Consider the following 19,011-nt stretch of genomic DNA (forward strand, 5'->3'; position numbering starts at 1 on the left):
ACCCTGTCCTCTGGTGCCGAGCGGCTTGGGCATTTGGGGAGACGGCGGGCCGGTGTGCAGCTCTGGGGGCAGGACCAGGAAGGCCCGAGGGCTACTCAGGGGCTCGGCCAGTCCCAACCTGGAGGTGTGCCCGGAATGCCAGCCTCCTTCCGCCTCCTCTGCTGTTTCACCACCGTCCCCACCCATCCGCCTGCGCTCCCCCCACCCACACACCCACTCGCCACCTGGAAATGTACTAAATGTGGCCCGAGGGTGCTCTGAGCCAGGAACCTCCCTTGTGCGGAGGGACTTTGCTCCCAGCCTCCCAACAGGGGCCACTCAGTCCAGAAAAAAGGTGCCACGGCTTCCTGCCCAGTCCCACCAAAAAGGGTGAAATGAGAGGGAGTGTTCTCTGAGAATTTCGGCTTCTGCCCTAGGGCCAGGTGGTCCTGGGATGCCTCCCCTGGCTAGGCTCAGCAGCTCCAGTAAAGAGCCCCAACACAGGAGGTCAAGGGCTCCCTATGCAGGGGCTTCTGAGCCTGGGTCCCCAGGAGGCTCCTCCCACTTGCGGACCCCCCTGTGGTTTTAGAGGGTCTGAGCCTATCTCCAGCCAAAAGAACACGCCCTGTCCCCTAGTCTGGGGACACTAGCAAGGTCGGAAGTCCCCAAGTCGGTCGCTTTACATCATGACAGCGCTGGGGACAGTGGTGTGGTGAAGCCAGAGAACACTTAATGTCTAATCACTGAGTTCTGGAGTGGGAGAGGCCCTCGTTTGCCCCCCCCCCCCCACCGCCCCCCGTGTCCTGAGAGGCTCAGAACCAGAGTGGACCCAGGACATATACAGAGTGCCAGGAGTCTGCATAACCACCTATTAAATCTGAATCTCAAAGATCCACGATGGAGGTTGAATCACAGCTCTTGATTTTCAGACACCACCAGGAGCAGGGTAGGGTGTCTGCACCCTACCCCCGCCCCCCCACCCCTACAACCACCAGTCAGCATCCTCCACTGTCTCCACTCAGCCTGGCTCCGGCATTCCTAGGACCCCTCTCACCACTGCCTCATCACCCGGGCATCTGGGGCATGCTCACCACGAAACAAAAACACCCCGACCCCTCAAGTTTCAATTTGAACCCTACTATTATCCCACAGGTTTGAACAAGAACCCGCATCTGTCTCTTTTTGGGCTCCTGGGGTAAGTGGGGTAAAGAACATGACTCTGGATTTCTCTCTTTTTGGTGTTTGACCTGAAGGAACAGGCAATCAGCGTGGACTCTGCCTCGAGAGCACCTCTGTGCAGAGAACTGCCCATTCACAGCTGCCTGCTTGTTCCCAAAGATATCCGGAAATGATTTCCCTCATCTTTAGAAGCTTACCCATCATTGAAAAGAAAGGCTCTTGGAACATAACAATGTGATTGTCAAAATAATAACTTCCAGAGACAGGGTGAAAGTTGAGAGAATCTCCCAGAATACAGAGTGAAAAGGCAAAGGGACAGAAAACATAAGAAAGAATGGGCTGATAGGAAATCCAGAAAGAGGGAACTGGGACAGGAAGTGAGGGCATTTCCAAGGGAATAATGAAAGCATATTCTTAAAGCCGAAGCTGCTTCAGTCTGAAGGAACCCCCAGGATAGTGGGCACAATGAATAAAGAAGAGACTTAGACCCATCAGCATGACCTTTCAGAATATCAAGGAAAAGTAGAAACAATGAAGCTCTTCCAAGGCTTTGGAGAGAAAGACAAAGGATCACCTACACTGGAGTGAGGATCAGATAGCACCATCACCTCTCGCCAGCAATGAGCAGAAGCAAGATGTCAATAAAGCAATGCTTTAATTGTTTAGAAGAAAACTATTTTGAATCTAGAATTCTACAGCACTGGGCACATCAGAGACTTTTCAGACACGGGAGTTGACATTCCAGGTACCTTTTACTGAGGTTGTTGCTTGAGTATGTGTCCTGGTAGAACAAAGCTAAAGAAACACCTCACTTACCCAGTAGCTCCATGAAGGGAAATCTCAGAATGAGAATCGTGCACTGGGACCTGGGGAATGGTGTCCAAATGGGAGCAGAGAGCTCCGAGAAGGATGAGATGGGTTCTAGTGATACAGAAGAAACAGGATGATATTTTAGTGGCATATTGAAGAACTAATTCCTCTTCCACAAAAAAAAAAGGCAACCAGAAACTCCAGGAAAAAATAAGAACTTCATGTGAAAACCATAACCCTAATATTAAGCTAAACTGTGACAATACTTTGAACAACTAATGGGGTGAAAGAAAAAAGAATCCAGTGGATTCTGGTATTAGAAAGCCCGTTCTTCGAAAGTGTCTATAAAAAGGAACTGCAGTCCTAGCCTTTGACTTGGAAATGATGTAAACATTTATAGTATCATGATAATGTGATGCTTTCCACTGGCTTTAAACTTTTGAATCCAACTTATAGATAGAACCTAAAAGACTTTTACAGCAAAGAATTAATGATGCTTTATGTTGTTAAATTAAGAAATGCAGGGGTAGTCACAGAGTTAGGGAGGTAACCATTGGAAGAACAAGGCAAAACAAGTCAAAGAGATCACCTCACACCTGAATGAGTATGAATGGCTACTGTCAAAATATACACAAGAAACGATCTAACTAATCTAACGGTAGATAATGTAGCTGGAGATAATTCTAACTAACTAACTCGTTAGAATGACTATTGTCAAGAAGACAAGAAATAACTTTTCTTGGCAAGGACATGAAGAAGTTGGAACCCTTGTGCGCTGTTGGTGGGAAAGTAAACAGGTACAGCCACTCTGGAAAACAGTATGGAGGATCCTCAGAAAATTAAAAATAGAAGTACCATATGATCCTGCAATGCCACTTCTGGGTATTTATCCAAAGATAAATGGGAACACGAAGTCAAAGAGATATCCGCACCCCATGTTCAATGCAGCATTATACACAACAGCCAAGATATGGAAACTACCTAGGTGCCCATTGGTAGACGAGTGGATAAAGAGGAAGTGGTGTACACGGAATATTATTCAGCCATAAAACGAAATGCGATCCTGCCATTTACAACACGAAGAAACTCTGAGGGCATTATGTTAGGTGAAAGAAGCCAGACAGAGAAAGACAAATACTGCGTGATTTCATCTATATGTAGAATGAAGCAAAACAAATGAACAAGTGAAGCACAACTCATAGACACAGAAGTTGGTGGTTTCCAGGAGCAGGGGATGAGTGATGCCATAGGTCAAGGTGGTCAAAAGGTACAAACTCTCAGCTGTAAGACAAATAAGTCCCTTGGGGCACCTGGGTGGCTCAGGCAATTGAGGATCTGACTCTTGGTTTCGGCTCAGGTCATGATCTCACAGTTCGTGGGATCGAGCACCGTGCCGGGCTCCGTGCGAACAGCACGGAGCCTGCTTGGTATTTTCTCTCCTCCCTCTCTCTCTGCCCCTCCTCTGCTTGCACCCACTCTCTCTCTGTCCCACCACAAATAGATAAATATTTTTAAAAAAAGAAAAGACAACTAAGTCCCAGGGAGGTAACGGATAGCACCATGACCATGATTAGTAACACGGTATTATATATTTGAAAGTCGCTAGGAGAGTAGATCTGAAAAGTTCTCATTGTGAGAAAACCAAGTATAACGAAGTAAGGTGACAGATTCAACCAGGCTTCCCATTCACGGTGATCATTCTGCAATGCGTACAAATATCTAATCATGACGTTCTACACCTGTAAGTGGTATAATGTGATATGTCGATTGCGTGTCAATGAAAAAACAAGACCAAAAGAGAAGTAAGGTACAATCACGGAGGTAGGGAGGCAGTCTGTGGACAACGGCTGAGGGCCGACCCCCTCGGCAAGCCGTGGAAGAATGCGGAGGAGGGTGGGAGTCCTCGGACGCTCGTGATGGATGAGGGAAGGGGAGGGGCCCCGGGTCTCCCATGTGGGCACTGGGCGTGCTGTTCACCATGACTAGACGGCGGAGGAGAACATGTTCTAGGAGAAACTACTGGGACGCGTTCTCTGGGGCCGTGACTCCTCCAGCTGGAGACCTGGCTCCAGCTGCCGTATTCGTGCACATGGCCCGCTGGGAGAGCCAGCTGGGAGAGCTGGCGCGCACAGCTGTGGTGACTTCTTATGTTGCCTGGGCCCAGGGATTCACCCCTCTCTCTCCTGCTCTCAAAAATATTACAAAAGCAATACATACCTGCGAAAAGTACAAGTACAGATATGTAGGGACAAAACAGCAAAACCCCCTCTCTCTGTCCCAAAGGAGCTGCCCTGAGAGCTTCATCACTAATCATGAGGCCCGGCCACCAGTCCACCGAGGGGGAAAAAAACCAAAGTATGTTCCCTTACGAATCCGCGAACGTACTCGGGGATTGATCCCTTTTTTTCAAGTCGAAGGAATAATAGAAAACATACAAATACAAAATAATGTTGGAGGACATCCATGTTTCTTGCCATTCAGTTCTCACTACCTACACGAGGCACTCTCCTAGAACACAGAGTTAGGGTTTCAAGGGAAATCAGCTACCCACCCACGCTGTCCACAAGTCAGCGTCCCTCTGGATTCGTACAGCACGTGCCCCTAAGCTGCAAACACTAATCCTACGTTGCCCCCATTCACCTTGTCCTGAACACCACCGGGGCTGTGGCCTGCGTCGGAAGACTGATCTCCACTTTGCAAATAGGGTTGGGGGGTCAGGGACTGAGGCACACAGAGGGACAGTGAGTTGCCCAAGGTTATATATACGGGGTCTTCATTGGAAAGTCAGATGTAAAAACCTAGGGCCCTGTACTTTCAAGGGCCTTGAAAGGCTTCAGGTCATGTGCATGTGCACTTTCAGACTCAGTGTCCGCCTCTGGGACGATCCTCAGGAAACCGACAGGAGAGGTTCTCTCTGGAGAGAACTGGGGGCCAGGGGGTAAGGACTTAAGTCTAACACGATACCCGCCCATGTTGAATTTTTTATCCGCATGTATGTACTTCCAATTACCAATTTAAAAACATACAAAGTTGGACGATGATGTCTGACAGCCATGAGAGCAAGAAGCCACCACTAGGGGCCGTCCGGCTGGCCAACAGGTACCATTTGCTGCCCTTGCGATTCAACTGGTCTCACCAAGAAAGAGGAACAGTGACGACCCAGCACCTTAGATGCGTTCCCCGCATGGCGCTTCTGAACACAGTGCTTCCAGGCGGGTCCGAAGCTGCAGGTGCAGATTTGGATGAGTAGCGAGGGGTCCCGGGAGGTGCCTGATGACAACAGGGAACGGGTCCAACCCCACTCACCTCTGGGGCTCCTCCCTGTAGAGCCCCAAAGGAGGAGAGCCCTCCGCACTCCCTGTTTGCCCCCCATGTAGTGCCTGGGTGGGTCCTGTCCCTTCTAACGACACCTTACACTTGGAAGCCACCCACCTGTCTATCCCTACCTCTCCACTGGCCCGTCACCACCACTTCCCAGCCAGGAAGATGACAACGGTCGCGCAGGTGGCCCCCACCCTTCCTTCTGTTTGCCTCCAGCAAAGTTAACCAGGTCATGCTACTCTTCTGCTTAAAGCCCTCTGGGATCCCCACTGCACAAACGGGAGGAAGTCCACTCTCCTCCCACAGAGCACAAGGTCCTTCTCTGGGATCATCCTCTCTACTCCCTTCCAGGCCACTGCTTTCCTGCACATCACCTCAGTGCCTTTGCACATGCCGGGCCTTCTGATTCTGCTGAACAGTCAGGTGTCAGATCAAAAGTCACTTCGTTAGAGAGACTTTCCTCGGCTCCCTCTATAAAGCAGGTCTGCCCCAACCTGCCCAAGAGACTGTATGGTGACACTGCTGATTTGCTCCAGAGCATTGACTGTTAAGTGTGATTCTCTAGCTTATTTGTTCCTAAACTTTGTTATTTTCACTATTTAGATTTTAATCTGCGTGAGGTCAGAGACTGTGTTTGTCTTGTTTACCTCCACATCCTTAGCTCCCCGGGTAGTCCGATTTTGATGAATATTGGTTGAATAGGTGGACAGATGAACAAGACAAGTGGATGGGTGGAGAGGTAAATATGGATGGCCGGATGGGTAGATGACGGAGGAATTAGTAGCTGGCTGGCTGGCTGAGTAGACAGGTAGTTGGATGGATGAGTGGATGGGTGAGCGGTTGGGTGAATGGACGCGTGAATCGATGGATGGGTGGATGGTCGGGTGGACGGATGGAGAGACGAATGGACGCGGCGCTCGCTAGATGGGTGGGTGCACGGATGAACGGATGAGTCAGGAGATGGCTGAATGGCTGCCTGATCGATAGGCAGGCAGGTAATTAGATGGCTGGCTGGATGAGTGGATGGATGGATGGGGTGTATTCAGCCTGGTATGAAAGCCTGAGGTCTCTCCTCCTTCTCCCAGGTAGACTCCTCCTCGATGCCCCATGCTAATGAGGCTGGAGTTCTGATTTAAAACTAGCGGGAACTTGAGACTCCTATACTCTGTGTTTTTAAGAACCATATTGAAATATCCGTGAGGTCCGCTGTAGAAATGGCTACAGGTTCTCTGCTTTCTGATCTCGATCACGTGCCCACGCTTCTAGATCCTTCTGCCATGTACACGATGGGTAGGTGGAGGGGAATCCCGAGGAAAGGAGCGGCTGGAGTAGCTGGACCCAGTGAACAACAAACGGGTGTGTTTTTATCAGTCCGCTCCTCGGCAACGAGTCCCTGAGCAAAGCTGTTGACATAACGGGGTGGGAGGGGGTGGGAGGGGGTGGGAAGGGGAGAAAGGCTGACTGATTCAGAAACCGTCTCCACTGACTGCCGCGTCTTATTGCCTTCTCTTTAATTACATTTGCATCTGCAACAGCGCGGCCTCAGCCCTGAGCAGCCTGCCCAGACGGCTGCCCTGTGCCTACGGTGGGTAATTGGCCCGGGGGCTGGCGCGGCACCCAGATCTCCGTGGCTCGCCAGGCCGTGTCTGACACGGATTCCGAAGCGGGTCAATGAGCCGGTGGCTGGTGAGTCCCTTAGACGCTTCCTGCCTCTTCAGCCAGAGGAGCCCGGGCTCAGCCTCACCCCCAAACCCGCCCAAGAGCCACGCACGTCAGCCGCGTGGGTTTCGATGGCAGGCGGGAGCCACCAGCTCCTTGGCCTTGCCGAGCGCGTGGTCCGGAAGAGGTCAGTTCTGGGATGCGGTGGCTCCCCCAGGCTAAGCCCTACATCCTGGGCAGAAAAGCTCAGACCTGATAACCCAGGTAACACCATTCCATCCGCCCAACACACTTCACCAGCTGACGGTTTAGTCTCTGTTGATTTCTCTCAATCCGCAGCTAGTTCCTTGGCCAGCCTTGGGCGGTAACATCTTTACCATGGGATAGAGGGGACTGAGGGCAAGGGTCCTGTATTCCAGGTGACCGCGCCTCACACACAGGCCCCGGCACCCATGTGGCCGAGGGCCAGGTCCTTAATGTGACCTTCCTTTCTCCACCTTAGGGTTCTGAGAAGCGGATAATGACGCTGTTTCCAAGGTCACTGGAGGAGGGCCATCGGGCAGCAGTGGTGACCAAGCCAAGGTGCGGGCACGTGGCAGGAGGTTCATAAATGGCGCCACGATTACTCGCATCTTTTTCTGGCCAATGTGAGTCCACAGCGCATCTGAGTCCCTCACCCTGGGGAAGTCGGCACTGACTCCTGAACTACGGTCGCGGCCAGAGCTCTTGCCATTCAGAAGTCATCAGTTGACCCTGAGGGGCATGGCTGGATGTCCCTCTTCTCTGTGGTCCCAGGCCCTGGCCCTGAGCCGGTGGTCGGTAACACGCAAAACAAAAGCCTTCCTCTGGGCGTCGAGACAGGGAGAGGCAGAGCTGACAAGGATGTCACATGTCACCTGGTCCTACCACCCGGGACATTCTGGCAAGAGAATGCCCACCCGGCTTGGCTTCCTCTGGTGGCGGGGAGCTCATCACCTCCTGACAGCTCTGTTCTCTCTGTGAACAGCTACAACGGTTCCGCACGCCTTCTGCCGGCCAAGCTGCCGTGTGTGTGTGTGTGTGTGTGTGTGTGTGTGTGTGTTCCGGGCCTGCTGTCAGCCATGTGACACGTGACCCAGCCAGCCTGCCTGGCCCCGTGGTCTTCTCTTTCCCTGGCTCGGTCAGCTCAGGTCCCTGGACAGCCCCTCTGTGGGCGAGCTGTGGCTGTCAAAGGCTCCTTTCTCCCAGAAGCCCCACTCCCAGGACGGATGGCCCTCCACGTAACCATGGCGACAGTCCGGCCACTCTCTGAGCCTCAGGCACCCTCTTTCTTAGAAAGGAAGCAAAGCAGGACAGCCACACCGGCCGTGACCACGTGCCCAGGGTCCACTTTCTCCAGCAGCCGCCTGCGGCCGCAGAAGCAACTCATTTGAGCCCCACGGAGACTGGTCGAGAGAAGCCGGGGTCAGCCGTGCCTCCCCAGAGGCCACCAGCCTCTGAGCTTTCTCTCTCTCGGCGGTACTGGGCCACAGACCGCAGCTTGAACTTTCAAGGCCAAAAAGTGGGCAATGTCAGCAAGACCCGCTTGGGAGGGGCGGCTCGGCTCCTCTGCCCGGCGTGGGATTCCCGTCCTAAACTGTCTTGTGTACGACAGAAAGGTGGTCGGGACAGGTCGGCACTAAAGCCAGGTCCAACGAGCAATTCCACTGACAGACGTACACCCCAAAGGACCAGAAACAGGTGTTCAGATACTTGAACAAGCATGTCCACAACAGAACCATTCACAACAGCCAAAAGGTGGAAGCAACACGGGTGTGCGCCCACGGAGGAAGGACAAACGAAACGTGGCTTATGCCTGCAGAGGGACCTTCCTCAGCCTTGCGGAGGAGGGACACTGACACCTGCTACAGCACGGACGGACCTTGAGGACACCACGCTGAGTGAAACGTGCCAGTCGCAAAAGAAGACAAATACCGTATAATTCCCCTTCTGGGCGGCCCCTAGAGTCACCAGATTCAGACAGAGAGTGGATGGCGGGCACCAGGGGCTGGGGGAGGGCCTGGGGGCTTTCGGGGTTTCATGGGGACAGTGTTTCGGTGTGGGAAGATGGAAAGTTCCGGAGACGGAGGGTGGGCATGACTGCACAACAGAACGAACGTACGTTATGCTCAAAGGCCCTGCCTGCTTGGTGCCACGCCTTTCGGGGTGGGGGGTGAGCCTTCCTTGTACAAAAGCTTCAACTCAGAGGCAGGAGGCAGAGGGAAAACGCAGACGACGTAGAAGCCCAGAGCTACGGCACCCTAAATATTCCCGGGATGGGGTGCAACCCGGGCGCTGCCCCGTGGCTCTGTGGCCAGCCACTGTCGTCACTGACATCCATGCTGCTCCCCCCCACACCATGCCTGGTCGTCCTCCTCCTGGACAGACAGCCCTCTCCCTTGAGCCACCCCACGGTGCGCTCCAGCCCGACCCCAAACCTCAGGCAGCACGGAGACCGCATCTTGGGCAGGTTCTCCGGAAGACGGTGGCTTCTGTAATCCCAGTCCGTGGCGGGTTGGGGGGGGGGGGGTCCCAATGGACACACTGAGGGGAAAAGCCAAGGGCGCCCGAGTGCTCCATGCACGATGGTCCAGCGCTTGTTTGCGGCCCACGCGAGCATCTGTGAGCAGAGGGGGCCTGGCGGAGGAAGAGCCACGTCTTACCTGGAACCATCGAAGCTGTCATATGAACCGACTGTGTAGTGCCTGAAGAGTTTCTTGCTGCGGTCTGCTCGAGTTTCTGCACAGAGAGGGAAGAGAAACACTGTTTAGAAAAGTCACGGCCCCTGAATGCGGAAACCAGGCGAGGCCGGCCGGGCCTCTCACTTATCTGACCTACGAAGCGCGAGACCCGCTCTCCTGGGGAAAGATCTTGGAGGAAGAGAAGGCCTCGCTCTGGGGCCTAACTCTGCAAACTGTGAGGAACACATATGAACCCCGAGGCCAACTTTTGAAGAGCCAGGAGCCTCCTTCCGGAAAGAAGGCACAGCCCCGGGTCCTGGGCTCAGGAAGGGGGCGGGAGGCAGTGCTCTGCAAAGAAGACAGTCATGCAGTTCTAGCCAGAATAGCAGTGGCTCACAGAACCCACCAGAAGGGTAGGCATCCCCAGGTGATGCTGCTGGGCCTCCCGGCTAAAGCGAACACGACCTGCCTTTGGGGAAAAAGAAGGCTTGTTGTTACTTTTCTGACTGTAGACGTTCTTTCCTAAAACACAAACAAACGAACAAACAAAACCCCAAACATGATTCACGTTCCTAACTTCAGTCCTCTGCCTGCTTCTCTTGCTCAGCAGATTTGGACGTAAACTTCACCGGACACAGTTTGAAGAACGTGAATAGATTTTAACAGCTAGCGGGGGGGGGGGGGGGCCCAGGGAGGAAACCCACAAAAACACAAATACGAGAAATTCGGGGGATCAATGATTTACTGTTCAGATATTTTCCCCACGAATAAAATCTCCGGGACAATCTCCTTCCTAAACCCTAGGAAAAAAAAATACAGAGAAATTATGCGATCGGCTTCAGGAAATGGCTCAAAATCTCATTATAACTTCTACAACCCTCTCTGTGGTCAGTCCACGTTCCAAGGCGAACGAGCTTTTATTCAAACCCCCACACACGTTCAGTTCAAAAGTGAATGCACGTAAGGGTACCGAGGAAGGTCGGCATGGTTTTGCTCGAGCCCCTTTTATGCCTGGAGGCAGCTAGTTCAGCAAAAATGCATGCTCGCTTTCTGCACAGTACGGAGATGTCTCTGAGGGAGAGGGAGGAGCAAATGGCCAGCCCAGGACTACATTTCCCAGCTCCCCTTGCACCCATGCCACATGACCACTTCCCACCAATGGAATGTGAGCAATGCGATGGAACATTCCATTGTGAAGATGGGGGGGGTGTTCTCTTCTAAGCTTCTCTTTTATGGACCCCGTGTGCTTCCCCACCCTCTCTTGCTACCTCGCCCAGCTCAGAGCTAGGACGCTCCCCCGGGGCACTACAGGATGGTGGAATCCTCTAGCGTTCCTGCAAGATGCCCGGATCTCTGTACATTGAACTGTTGAAGTGAGCAACAATTAGACTTCTGTCGCCCCACGCTACCCTCGAGGGACTTGTTTGTTACAGCAGCTAACGCTGCCTTAGCTGATAGGCAGCCCGGGTCCTCTGGGACTTGGTTCCCACCTGCCTCTTCACCCCTTTCCCGTCACCACCCCCGAGGCTCCAAGAACACCAAAGGTACGATTCTCTGACAAGCAACAACATCAACATCACCACTGTTGTCGTGGACACTAATTGAGTGCTTACTGAACACCGGCTCCGGCTCCAAGCGCCATTCCCAAATTCACCTCCGGGACCTCCCGAGCCCCCGTGCGAGGTACGTGCTGCTCTGCAGCCTCGACCACGTCCAGTCACCTTTCAAATCCTGCTAGGACCTTGGGGTCCTCCCTCCCTCTGTCTCTGTTCCACGTGCCCCTGCTCCATCAACGCTAATGTTTATGGGGTCCTTCCCCTGTGCCCCCGTCTGGTCATCTGCGCTCAGCCCCTCACTAGTCGCAGCAGCCAGATGAGGGAGGTGGGACCGAGCCCATTTTATGGATGGAGATGGTAAGGCTGCCGAGGCAAAGTCACACACCCACTAAATGGCAGGGTCAGGATGAGTCCCCAGGGGCTCCAGACCACCAAGCCACACTAAGTGACCCCTGGAAGGGGTCCGAGTCCCCATGCCCTCTACAGTGCTCCAGGGTGGTGATGGCCTTTTTCTCTGTGTTACTCCACATGCCCCGCCCCCATGCCTAATTCCTGGTAGCTACCCAGGGCCAGTACCTGTCCACCTGACCTACATGACCTATTGTGCGACCAGCAAAGAAAGAAAACACACCACACAGCCTCAGAGTGGCTTCAGTACATAGGGCCCTCGCCGCGCCGGGCACCAGTCCAGCCAAGCTGCACGTACCTCTTCCGTGTGTCGCACCTGGACGAACTGTGCCCAGATGTTTTGGACCCTCCTCCCCTCCTCCCCGGCGTCTGTAGCTTACACATGTGCAATGTGAGTCATTTATCAAGCCCACGGGGGGAGACGGGTCCTGCGTCCCACATGCAGGGACTAGGAGACTCACAGGGGTGGGGCCTTAGCTCTGCAATCCGGGGCTCAGGATCCTGGGGCCGGGTTGAAGACGCAGCCTGAGGATGAGGACCTTCCGGGAGCTGGGCTAAGGGCACCAGCAGTCGGATGACGGTGCACAGGGAGCACGCAGGCCAGACGATGCATCCGGCCGACTCAGCCCTGTGACATCTGTGTGGGGGCCCCATCTGCGCCAGGCCCCGGAGGGCTACGTAGGAATTGAACCTCATCGTGTTTAGCAGAGTAGCTTACAAAGCCACCGAGCAACTGTGGGGACTGTCTGTGAGCTGTTATTACTCATAATTGCCTCTGTTGCTTAAGCCCCACATAGGCAGCTCTGTGCTGGTTGCCTAGGGAGGTGTTGAGCACTGAGATGTGATCGGTGGGGGGCCCTGGCTAAAGTCAGAGGTTTAGGGTTCCAGCAGCAGAGGGGGCGTCAGTGAATGTGTGTGTGTGCGTGTGTGTGTGTGCATGTGCGTGTGTGTTTACCGGAAGAAACATTTCAGAAAGGGAACCATTTCTAGGCTAGGTCAGCGAGCCAGTGGTTCCCAGATTTGGGGATTTCACGGATCAAGAAAATTTGACACGAGGGAAGAACGTAGTCTGACATAAGATTTACCACGTTTTTATTTTGGCTCAGGAAGGACGTTCAAAACAATGGGCTCCTTTCCTCTACCTCAATTATTTTATTAGAGAAAGGAGACCTTTAGAAAGGATACTATTTCTTTCTTTCCTTCTTTTGAGAAAGAGAAGAGTGTGAGCGGGGGAGGGACAGACAGAATCCCAAGCAGGCTCCGTGCCGTCAGCCCAGAGGGCTTGATCCCATGAGCCATGAGATCATGAGATGAGCTGAAATCAAGAGTTGGACGCTTAACCGACTGAGCTACCCAGGCACCCCCCCCTTTTTTTTAATTTGAAAGGATACTATCTCTGAATGCTTTGTGAAAAACTCCCACTGCACAGGTCTTTTCTGTGCTCCGGCTCCTGGACACAATTACACTGCTGCTCTGGGATACGGCCCCAAAGATCAGGGGAGAGGCACTGAGGGACACAACATCGCGACCTGCCCTTGCCTGGCCTCAGCGTCTGACCCGGGGAAGAGAGAAGGTGGGCTGGATCGCTCTCAGGCCCCTTCCCCACTGTTAAGGTGTGCCCCTCGTGTCACCACCAGGGTCGGCCTTGGGATCTACCGTCCCTGTGCGGGGAGGCGGGGGCTGCTGGCCGCCCGGGCCGGCCCCTTCCCAAGATGCACGTGGGTCGCAAACAAGACGCAGAAGGGGAGGAGCAGGAGGAGGTCGGAGGCCCGGCCAGCAGCCCTGTGGGTTGAACGCAGACCCAGAGCCCTTCAGAGAGGCTTCTGGGCCTCAGCTGGATGATCGGTTGTCCGTCACTCTGATGTGGACACGGTCACACGTGTTCGAAGGCTGCAGGTCGGCCAGCCTGCTCACTCACACACCCAGCAGAGCCCACCCCAGGCTTCCAGGTGCGGCCGGAAGGCCACGGGTCCTCCAGGGAGGCCCATAAGAATCCTCCGGGCCCCTATATCTGCCTCTGCCCTACACCCTGCACGATCACCCTCTGTCTTCCACTTGCGTTAAACTGACTGGCCAGCAGCACCTGGGTGGCTCAGGCCATTAGGCGTCGGACTCCTGATTTCAGCTCAGGTCATGATCTCACGGGACGTGAGATCGAGTCCCGCGTGGGGCTCTGGGCTGAGAGCACAGAGGCTGCTTGGGATGCTCCCGCTCACTCTCCCCCTCTCTCCCCACCCCCACTCATACTCTGTCTCTGTCTCCTTCTCTCAAAATAAATAAATAAATAAACTCTAAAACGACCAGCCAGCCACCGCCTTCACAGTCCACGTGCAGAAGCCACTCCCCTTGTCCTGGGCTGTGCCTCCCTTGTTCTTTGGGGTGAGCCCCTTCCCGGCCCGGCCACGTGGTCAGGTGCGGCTGCCCAGTCCCTCCCCACCCCCGCTACTCGGCCCTGGATTCCAGGGTCGCGCGCACGGGAGCCTGGCAGTCTGTTCCTTTAAACACAGCAGGTGCCTGGCTCAGAGGAGGGGCACGTGACCCTGGCTGGGACAATGCAGCCTTCCTCCTGCTGCTGCGATTTCCACTTTTGAGGCCACCGTGGGGAACACGCTGCCTGAGAACGAGTCACACCCAGGACAGTAGAGCAGCTGGCGGGATAGGGGGACCGACCGACTGCCCTGGTGACACGGTCAGAAGCCCTGTGCACAACCCACAGCTGCGCCTGGCTGTTCAGTGACACACACCGAATACGTTTCCTTTGTGGCTGAAGACGGTGCGGCTAACCCTTGTTCACAGCTGCCAAGTTTGGAAGGAGGGATGGGGCCATGAACTTCATTGTTTGCAAGGCCGCCCCCGACGGCCAGGAGACCCGCCACCCGAGGTGTGGTGCCCACAGCGAGTTCGTGTGCCTACATGTCCCCTCCCTGGGGAAACAATTGCTCCCGTCACCATGCGGGGGTCCCGGGGGAGCCACCTCTCGAGAGGCATGCCGCCCCAGTCACCACGAGCACGGCTGTGTCCCAGGCCGGTCCAGGCATCACGCTGGACTGTCCTGGACCCCATCGTTAGTACTGAGGGACCTGTGGCCCACACGTGACCCACTGGCGTTTTCTGAGATGTTCCAAGGGCTGCATGTTGAGGAAGGTGACCTCGGCTTGGCCAGATGATGCCTGAAATTAGTTTTGCCCGATGAGTTTCAAGAAGCGACTTATGCCACTTCCTGGACGGATGGAGCATTTAGTCCCCAGTGCGAGACTGCCCCTTGCCCCCAGTATTGAGTTTATCCCTGGGGCATGGTGCCCAGTACACTTGAGATGGTGATCCCCATCAGCCTGGGTCCCTGAGTGAGCCCCCCTGGGATACGAGACAGACAACTTTGTGGTTTTAGGTCATTAAGTTTAGGGGCACGTTTGTTACTGCAGCTTTACGTAGCCTGAGCTGACTGATGCAGACCGTGCGTGGCCTTCTCTCACGAGAGGCAGCACATTCCATGTTCCGCTCGGGCCTGGCGGAGCTGGCTTTCGTCACAGCAACCGGGAGTCCCGGTGAGGGCAGAAAGACAGACTAGACGCCATCAACGCGAGAGCAGAGCTCGGCCCCTTGTCTGGGAAGATGCTCATACCCTCTAGAAAAGGAAAACTGCCCAACAGACTATAGGAACGCATCCTAGTTACGTGGACAGAGCAAAGGGCAGCAGCACACGCCTTCTTCATGTGTCTCAGAGGAAGACGCCTCTCTGCTGATGATAAAGAAAGGAGATAAACTGGGGCACCCGGGGGGCTCGGTCGGTTGAGCGCCCGACTTTGGCTCCGGTCACCATCTCACAGCTCGTGGGTTCGAGCCCCGCGTCGGGCTCTGGGCTGACGGCTCGGAGCCTGGAGCCTGCTTCCGATTCTGTGTCTCCCTCTCTCTGTGCCCCTCCCTCTCTCTCTCAATCTCTCTCTCTCTCTCTCTCACAAAAATAAATAAAACATTAAAAAAAAATAAAAAAAAGAAAGGACATAAACTAACCAACCCAGAGGGAACCTGTCTGTTTCCCTAACCCCGTAGAAGCTTCTTGAAGCCAAGAACCAAGTAGTCTGCACGCAGGCCCCCTCCTTGGCCTGCACCGGGCCCAGGGCTGTATGCAGCAAGGTCTGCAGGTCTCCTGCAGCTCAGAGGCCAGCGATCCCTCCGCCCTCATCTGAGCGACCATCAGCTCTTGCCTGGATTGTTGCAGTAGCCACTGGTCTCCCCGCTTCCACACTTGTCCCTACCCTCCTCGGTCTAACTCTCCGTAGAGCAGAGTGAGCTTTAAAAAATGTAAACATTAGGTGATGTCAGTGTTGCTTACTGTTTTCCAACAACTTCCCATGGAATTAGAATCCCACCAAGCGTCTTTGGATGACACTGGCCTGACACCGTGGCCTTGACTCCTCCTGTTCTCCCTCCTCAGTCGCCCCACTCCTGTCACCTTAGGCTCCCCTTCCTTCCTTGGAAATGTCGAGCTCGTCCGTACCTCAGGACCTCTACACTTGTTGGACTCCCTGGGACACGCTCTCCCCAACTCAAATTCCAGTGCACGGCCAGAGCGCCGGCTCCTGGAACGCAGCCTGGCACACAGAAAGTGCTCGGTCACTGTGCACAAAACCACACGCCCTTGGGCCCTTTGCTCCTGTTCAACGTGGGCAGTTTCGTCCCGTGGGGTGGGACCGTGACAGGTCGAGGCTGGAGCACAGAGGGCTGGACGTGGCTCCTCCCGGGGACGGCTGGGGCGCAAGCAGCCAGCCCTGCAAAACTGAGAGGCCTGAGCTCCAGTCCCGACCTTGATGGGGACAACGTGCACCCTCCTCACGCCGCCTCTCCAGGCCTCAGCTTCTCGACCAGCAAGCCGACCGCTGGACGAAATGACCCCAGAGTCTCTGGCTTCGCAACACGACACCTCCTCTCTGCCGCCGACGCAGCTGGGGGCTAACCCCTTCCCAGGAGACGGCCGTGCACCCCGGCACCCCACGCGGGCAGTGTTCAGGCGGACGTACCCTGGAGGCTTCTTTGTGAGTGTGGCCTAGAAAAATCTACACGGGAAGAAAAAAAGGCTAGAAATCCCATTCCATATACCTCTCGCGACTTGTGAAAAGGAGTGACAGATTGCACGACAAGCTTCAGATTGTCGGCATTTAAAATAGCCCTTTACGCATTGCTGCTGGGTAGACTATGCCATGTAGCTCGGCGAGTGAGCTAGGAGGGGGCATGTGGGGAGATGAGAATGGCCTCTGGTCCCCCAGGGTGACTGGTTCTGGAAAAGGAACTGAGGGAAGCAATCTTCTCAAAACGATTTTCAAAGACTCCGAAAGGCCAACAGGTAGTTCCAAGGACGGTGAGGGGGGAGGAGGGCTCTCGGGTCAGGAGATGCCCTCACGGGAGAGGGCAAGGAGCCTGGGTGCGGCCCCTTCTCCTGAGCCAGGGTCCCCGGGGGCGGCGCCCTTGCTCACGGGTGCCCGCATGGAACAGACACGCAAGGAAGGTCACTGCGCCTGCACCTAACACGGCAAGCGTGAGCCCAGTCCCTTGCTGGCTGCGCGGCCCAGGTTGGAAATTGCTTCTCCGGGCCCCGGTTCTCTCATCTGTGAAAGGGGCCAGGAGCAGGGTGTGACAATGCTGCGGGGGCACGTGCACTTGTGAACGGACCCCGCGCAGCCTGTCCGGGACTCTGCTTACAGACCCTCTCCTGGGAACATGGAATTGACGTGGATGGTCTCAGCTTCCTGTCTGAAGCCAGCGTATCCTTCCCGACTGGGGCACCAAGGCCGTCACCACGGGAAACAGACGGGCGCTACGGCCAGAGCCCGGGGCAGTGGCGGAGCGCGTGTGGCTCTGCAGAGAGCCGGCTGAGCTGTCCTGGCTCCCGGCAAGGCCCGTGCCGACTCTAGAACCTGCTCCCAGAACCAGGGGAGGGCGGCTGGGCCACACAACTCTGCCCTCGGGGCCCAGGAAGGGCCCCGCATCCTTATGATGGACCATGCTTCTCCACGTAACCCAGGTTATGCAGGTTTTAGGATTCTTGCAACCAAAAGCACGGTGTCTTTCAGCTCTGTCTGTCACTCTGCCTAGAAACTGTCGTCACCCACGTGGAAAGTGACGGTCCCCTGGCCCGTCCACCACGACGCTTTCCGGGCAGTCCTGGACGCTGCAGACCCTTGGGCATCCTCGCCTCTAATTCCCAAGTGCTGGCATTTGCTGTGACAATCAACCCCCTACATGGGTCCAGATACTGCAGGGGCAGCGTTCCCCGCAGTGGCAACCTCGTCCTAGCCACACGGCGACATCCCTCCATCAGAGAGCAGTTAAAATGACCAGGCGAAGGACGCTGGACACACAAGGGCTCCCGTCTCCCCTGGGACTGGCCGTGGGCTGGAGACGACCTGCAAGGATCAGAAACACTTCCGGGTCGTGCCGCCTCGGCTCGCGCATCACGATGGCGGGGTCACGTCAGGTAACATCCCGAGCTTCCTGTCCCCTTCCCCAGGCGCGGTGCCTCAGACTGACTTTGTCGATGGCCACAAGCTCAGAGGCCGCGAAAGGGTCGTAAGTCCACGCGCGTGTCTTGGAAAGGAGGCAAAAAGCAAGGTCGCCTGCACCCTTCTCTCTAGGGACAGAAGGAAAATTGACTTACAGTTCCCTTGCTGACCGCTGGGGTAGGTTTTAAAAGGAGAAAGACTTCGATTCGGTGAACTCTGGACAGGTCAGTCCAGAGGTGATCGTGAAGAATTGAATTCTGCCAGGAAACCTTCACCCCTGGCCTTACTCCCCTGGAAACGTCAGGTTCTCTGGCAAAGGGACATGATCAGGGGCTAATCTAAGGACGGGAGAGAACCGGACGTGTCTGAGGATGGAGGGGCCACATAAGCAGGACCGTGGGGGACCCGCTGGAACTGAGAGTGACCCCCGGAGGGAGGTCGGCAAGGAGACGGGTCCCCCGTCCTGCAGCTCCTGGGGACAGAATCCTGCTGCCGACCCCACGTGCGGGGGAGGCATCCCCCCCAGAGCTCCAGCTCCAGCCCGAAAGGGGCCCCCGAGACCCAGCACGGAAGCCGGCGAGCCCGCCTGCGCCGCTGACCCCCGGCACCGTGAACCCCTCGCCAGGTGGTGTTGGGAGCCGCTGAGCCTGTGGCCACCTACTATACAGCCCGGAATGGACAGAGCTGGGGTTGTGTTCCCTCAGACTTCCGTTTCCCATTTCCCTCAAGATTTAGCTTCCGTCCCACCGAAAGGAGAGAGACAGACAGACAGACGAAAAGGAGGGCATTTCGGTGAGGTCGTGAGGCTCCCCGCGTCCCTCCCTCCCCTGGAATTCAGGTCTTCTCTTGGCTCCCGGGTCCCATTCTTGGATCCTCACCCAAAGGGGCAAAAACCACCGCGGG

General features: G+C 55.4%; 1 protein-coding gene across 14 annotated transcripts in view; it reads right to left on the bottom strand.

Annotated features, from left to right (window-relative positions):
• Positions 1–19,011, bottom strand: part of SHANK2 (SH3 and multiple ankyrin repeat domains 2) — a 469,884-nt gene that overhangs the window by 169,539 nt on the left and 281,334 nt on the right. For all 14 annotated transcript variants that reach the window (XM_040465727.1, XM_040465726.1, XM_040465725.1 and 11 more), the window contains one exon: positions 9,630–9,705. In XM_040465727.1, the coding sequence (XP_040321661.1) occupies positions 9,630–9,705 (76 nt within the window). The remainder of the gene's footprint in view (positions 1–9,629; positions 9,706–19,011) is intronic.

Source organism: Herpailurus yagouaroundi, unplaced genomic scaffold, assembly GCF_014898765.1.
Source record: "Herpailurus yagouaroundi ecotype Mexico unplaced genomic scaffold, PumYag 569, whole genome shotgun sequence".
NCBI classification, from domain to species: Eukaryota; Metazoa; Chordata; class Mammalia; order Carnivora; family Felidae; genus Herpailurus; species Herpailurus yagouaroundi.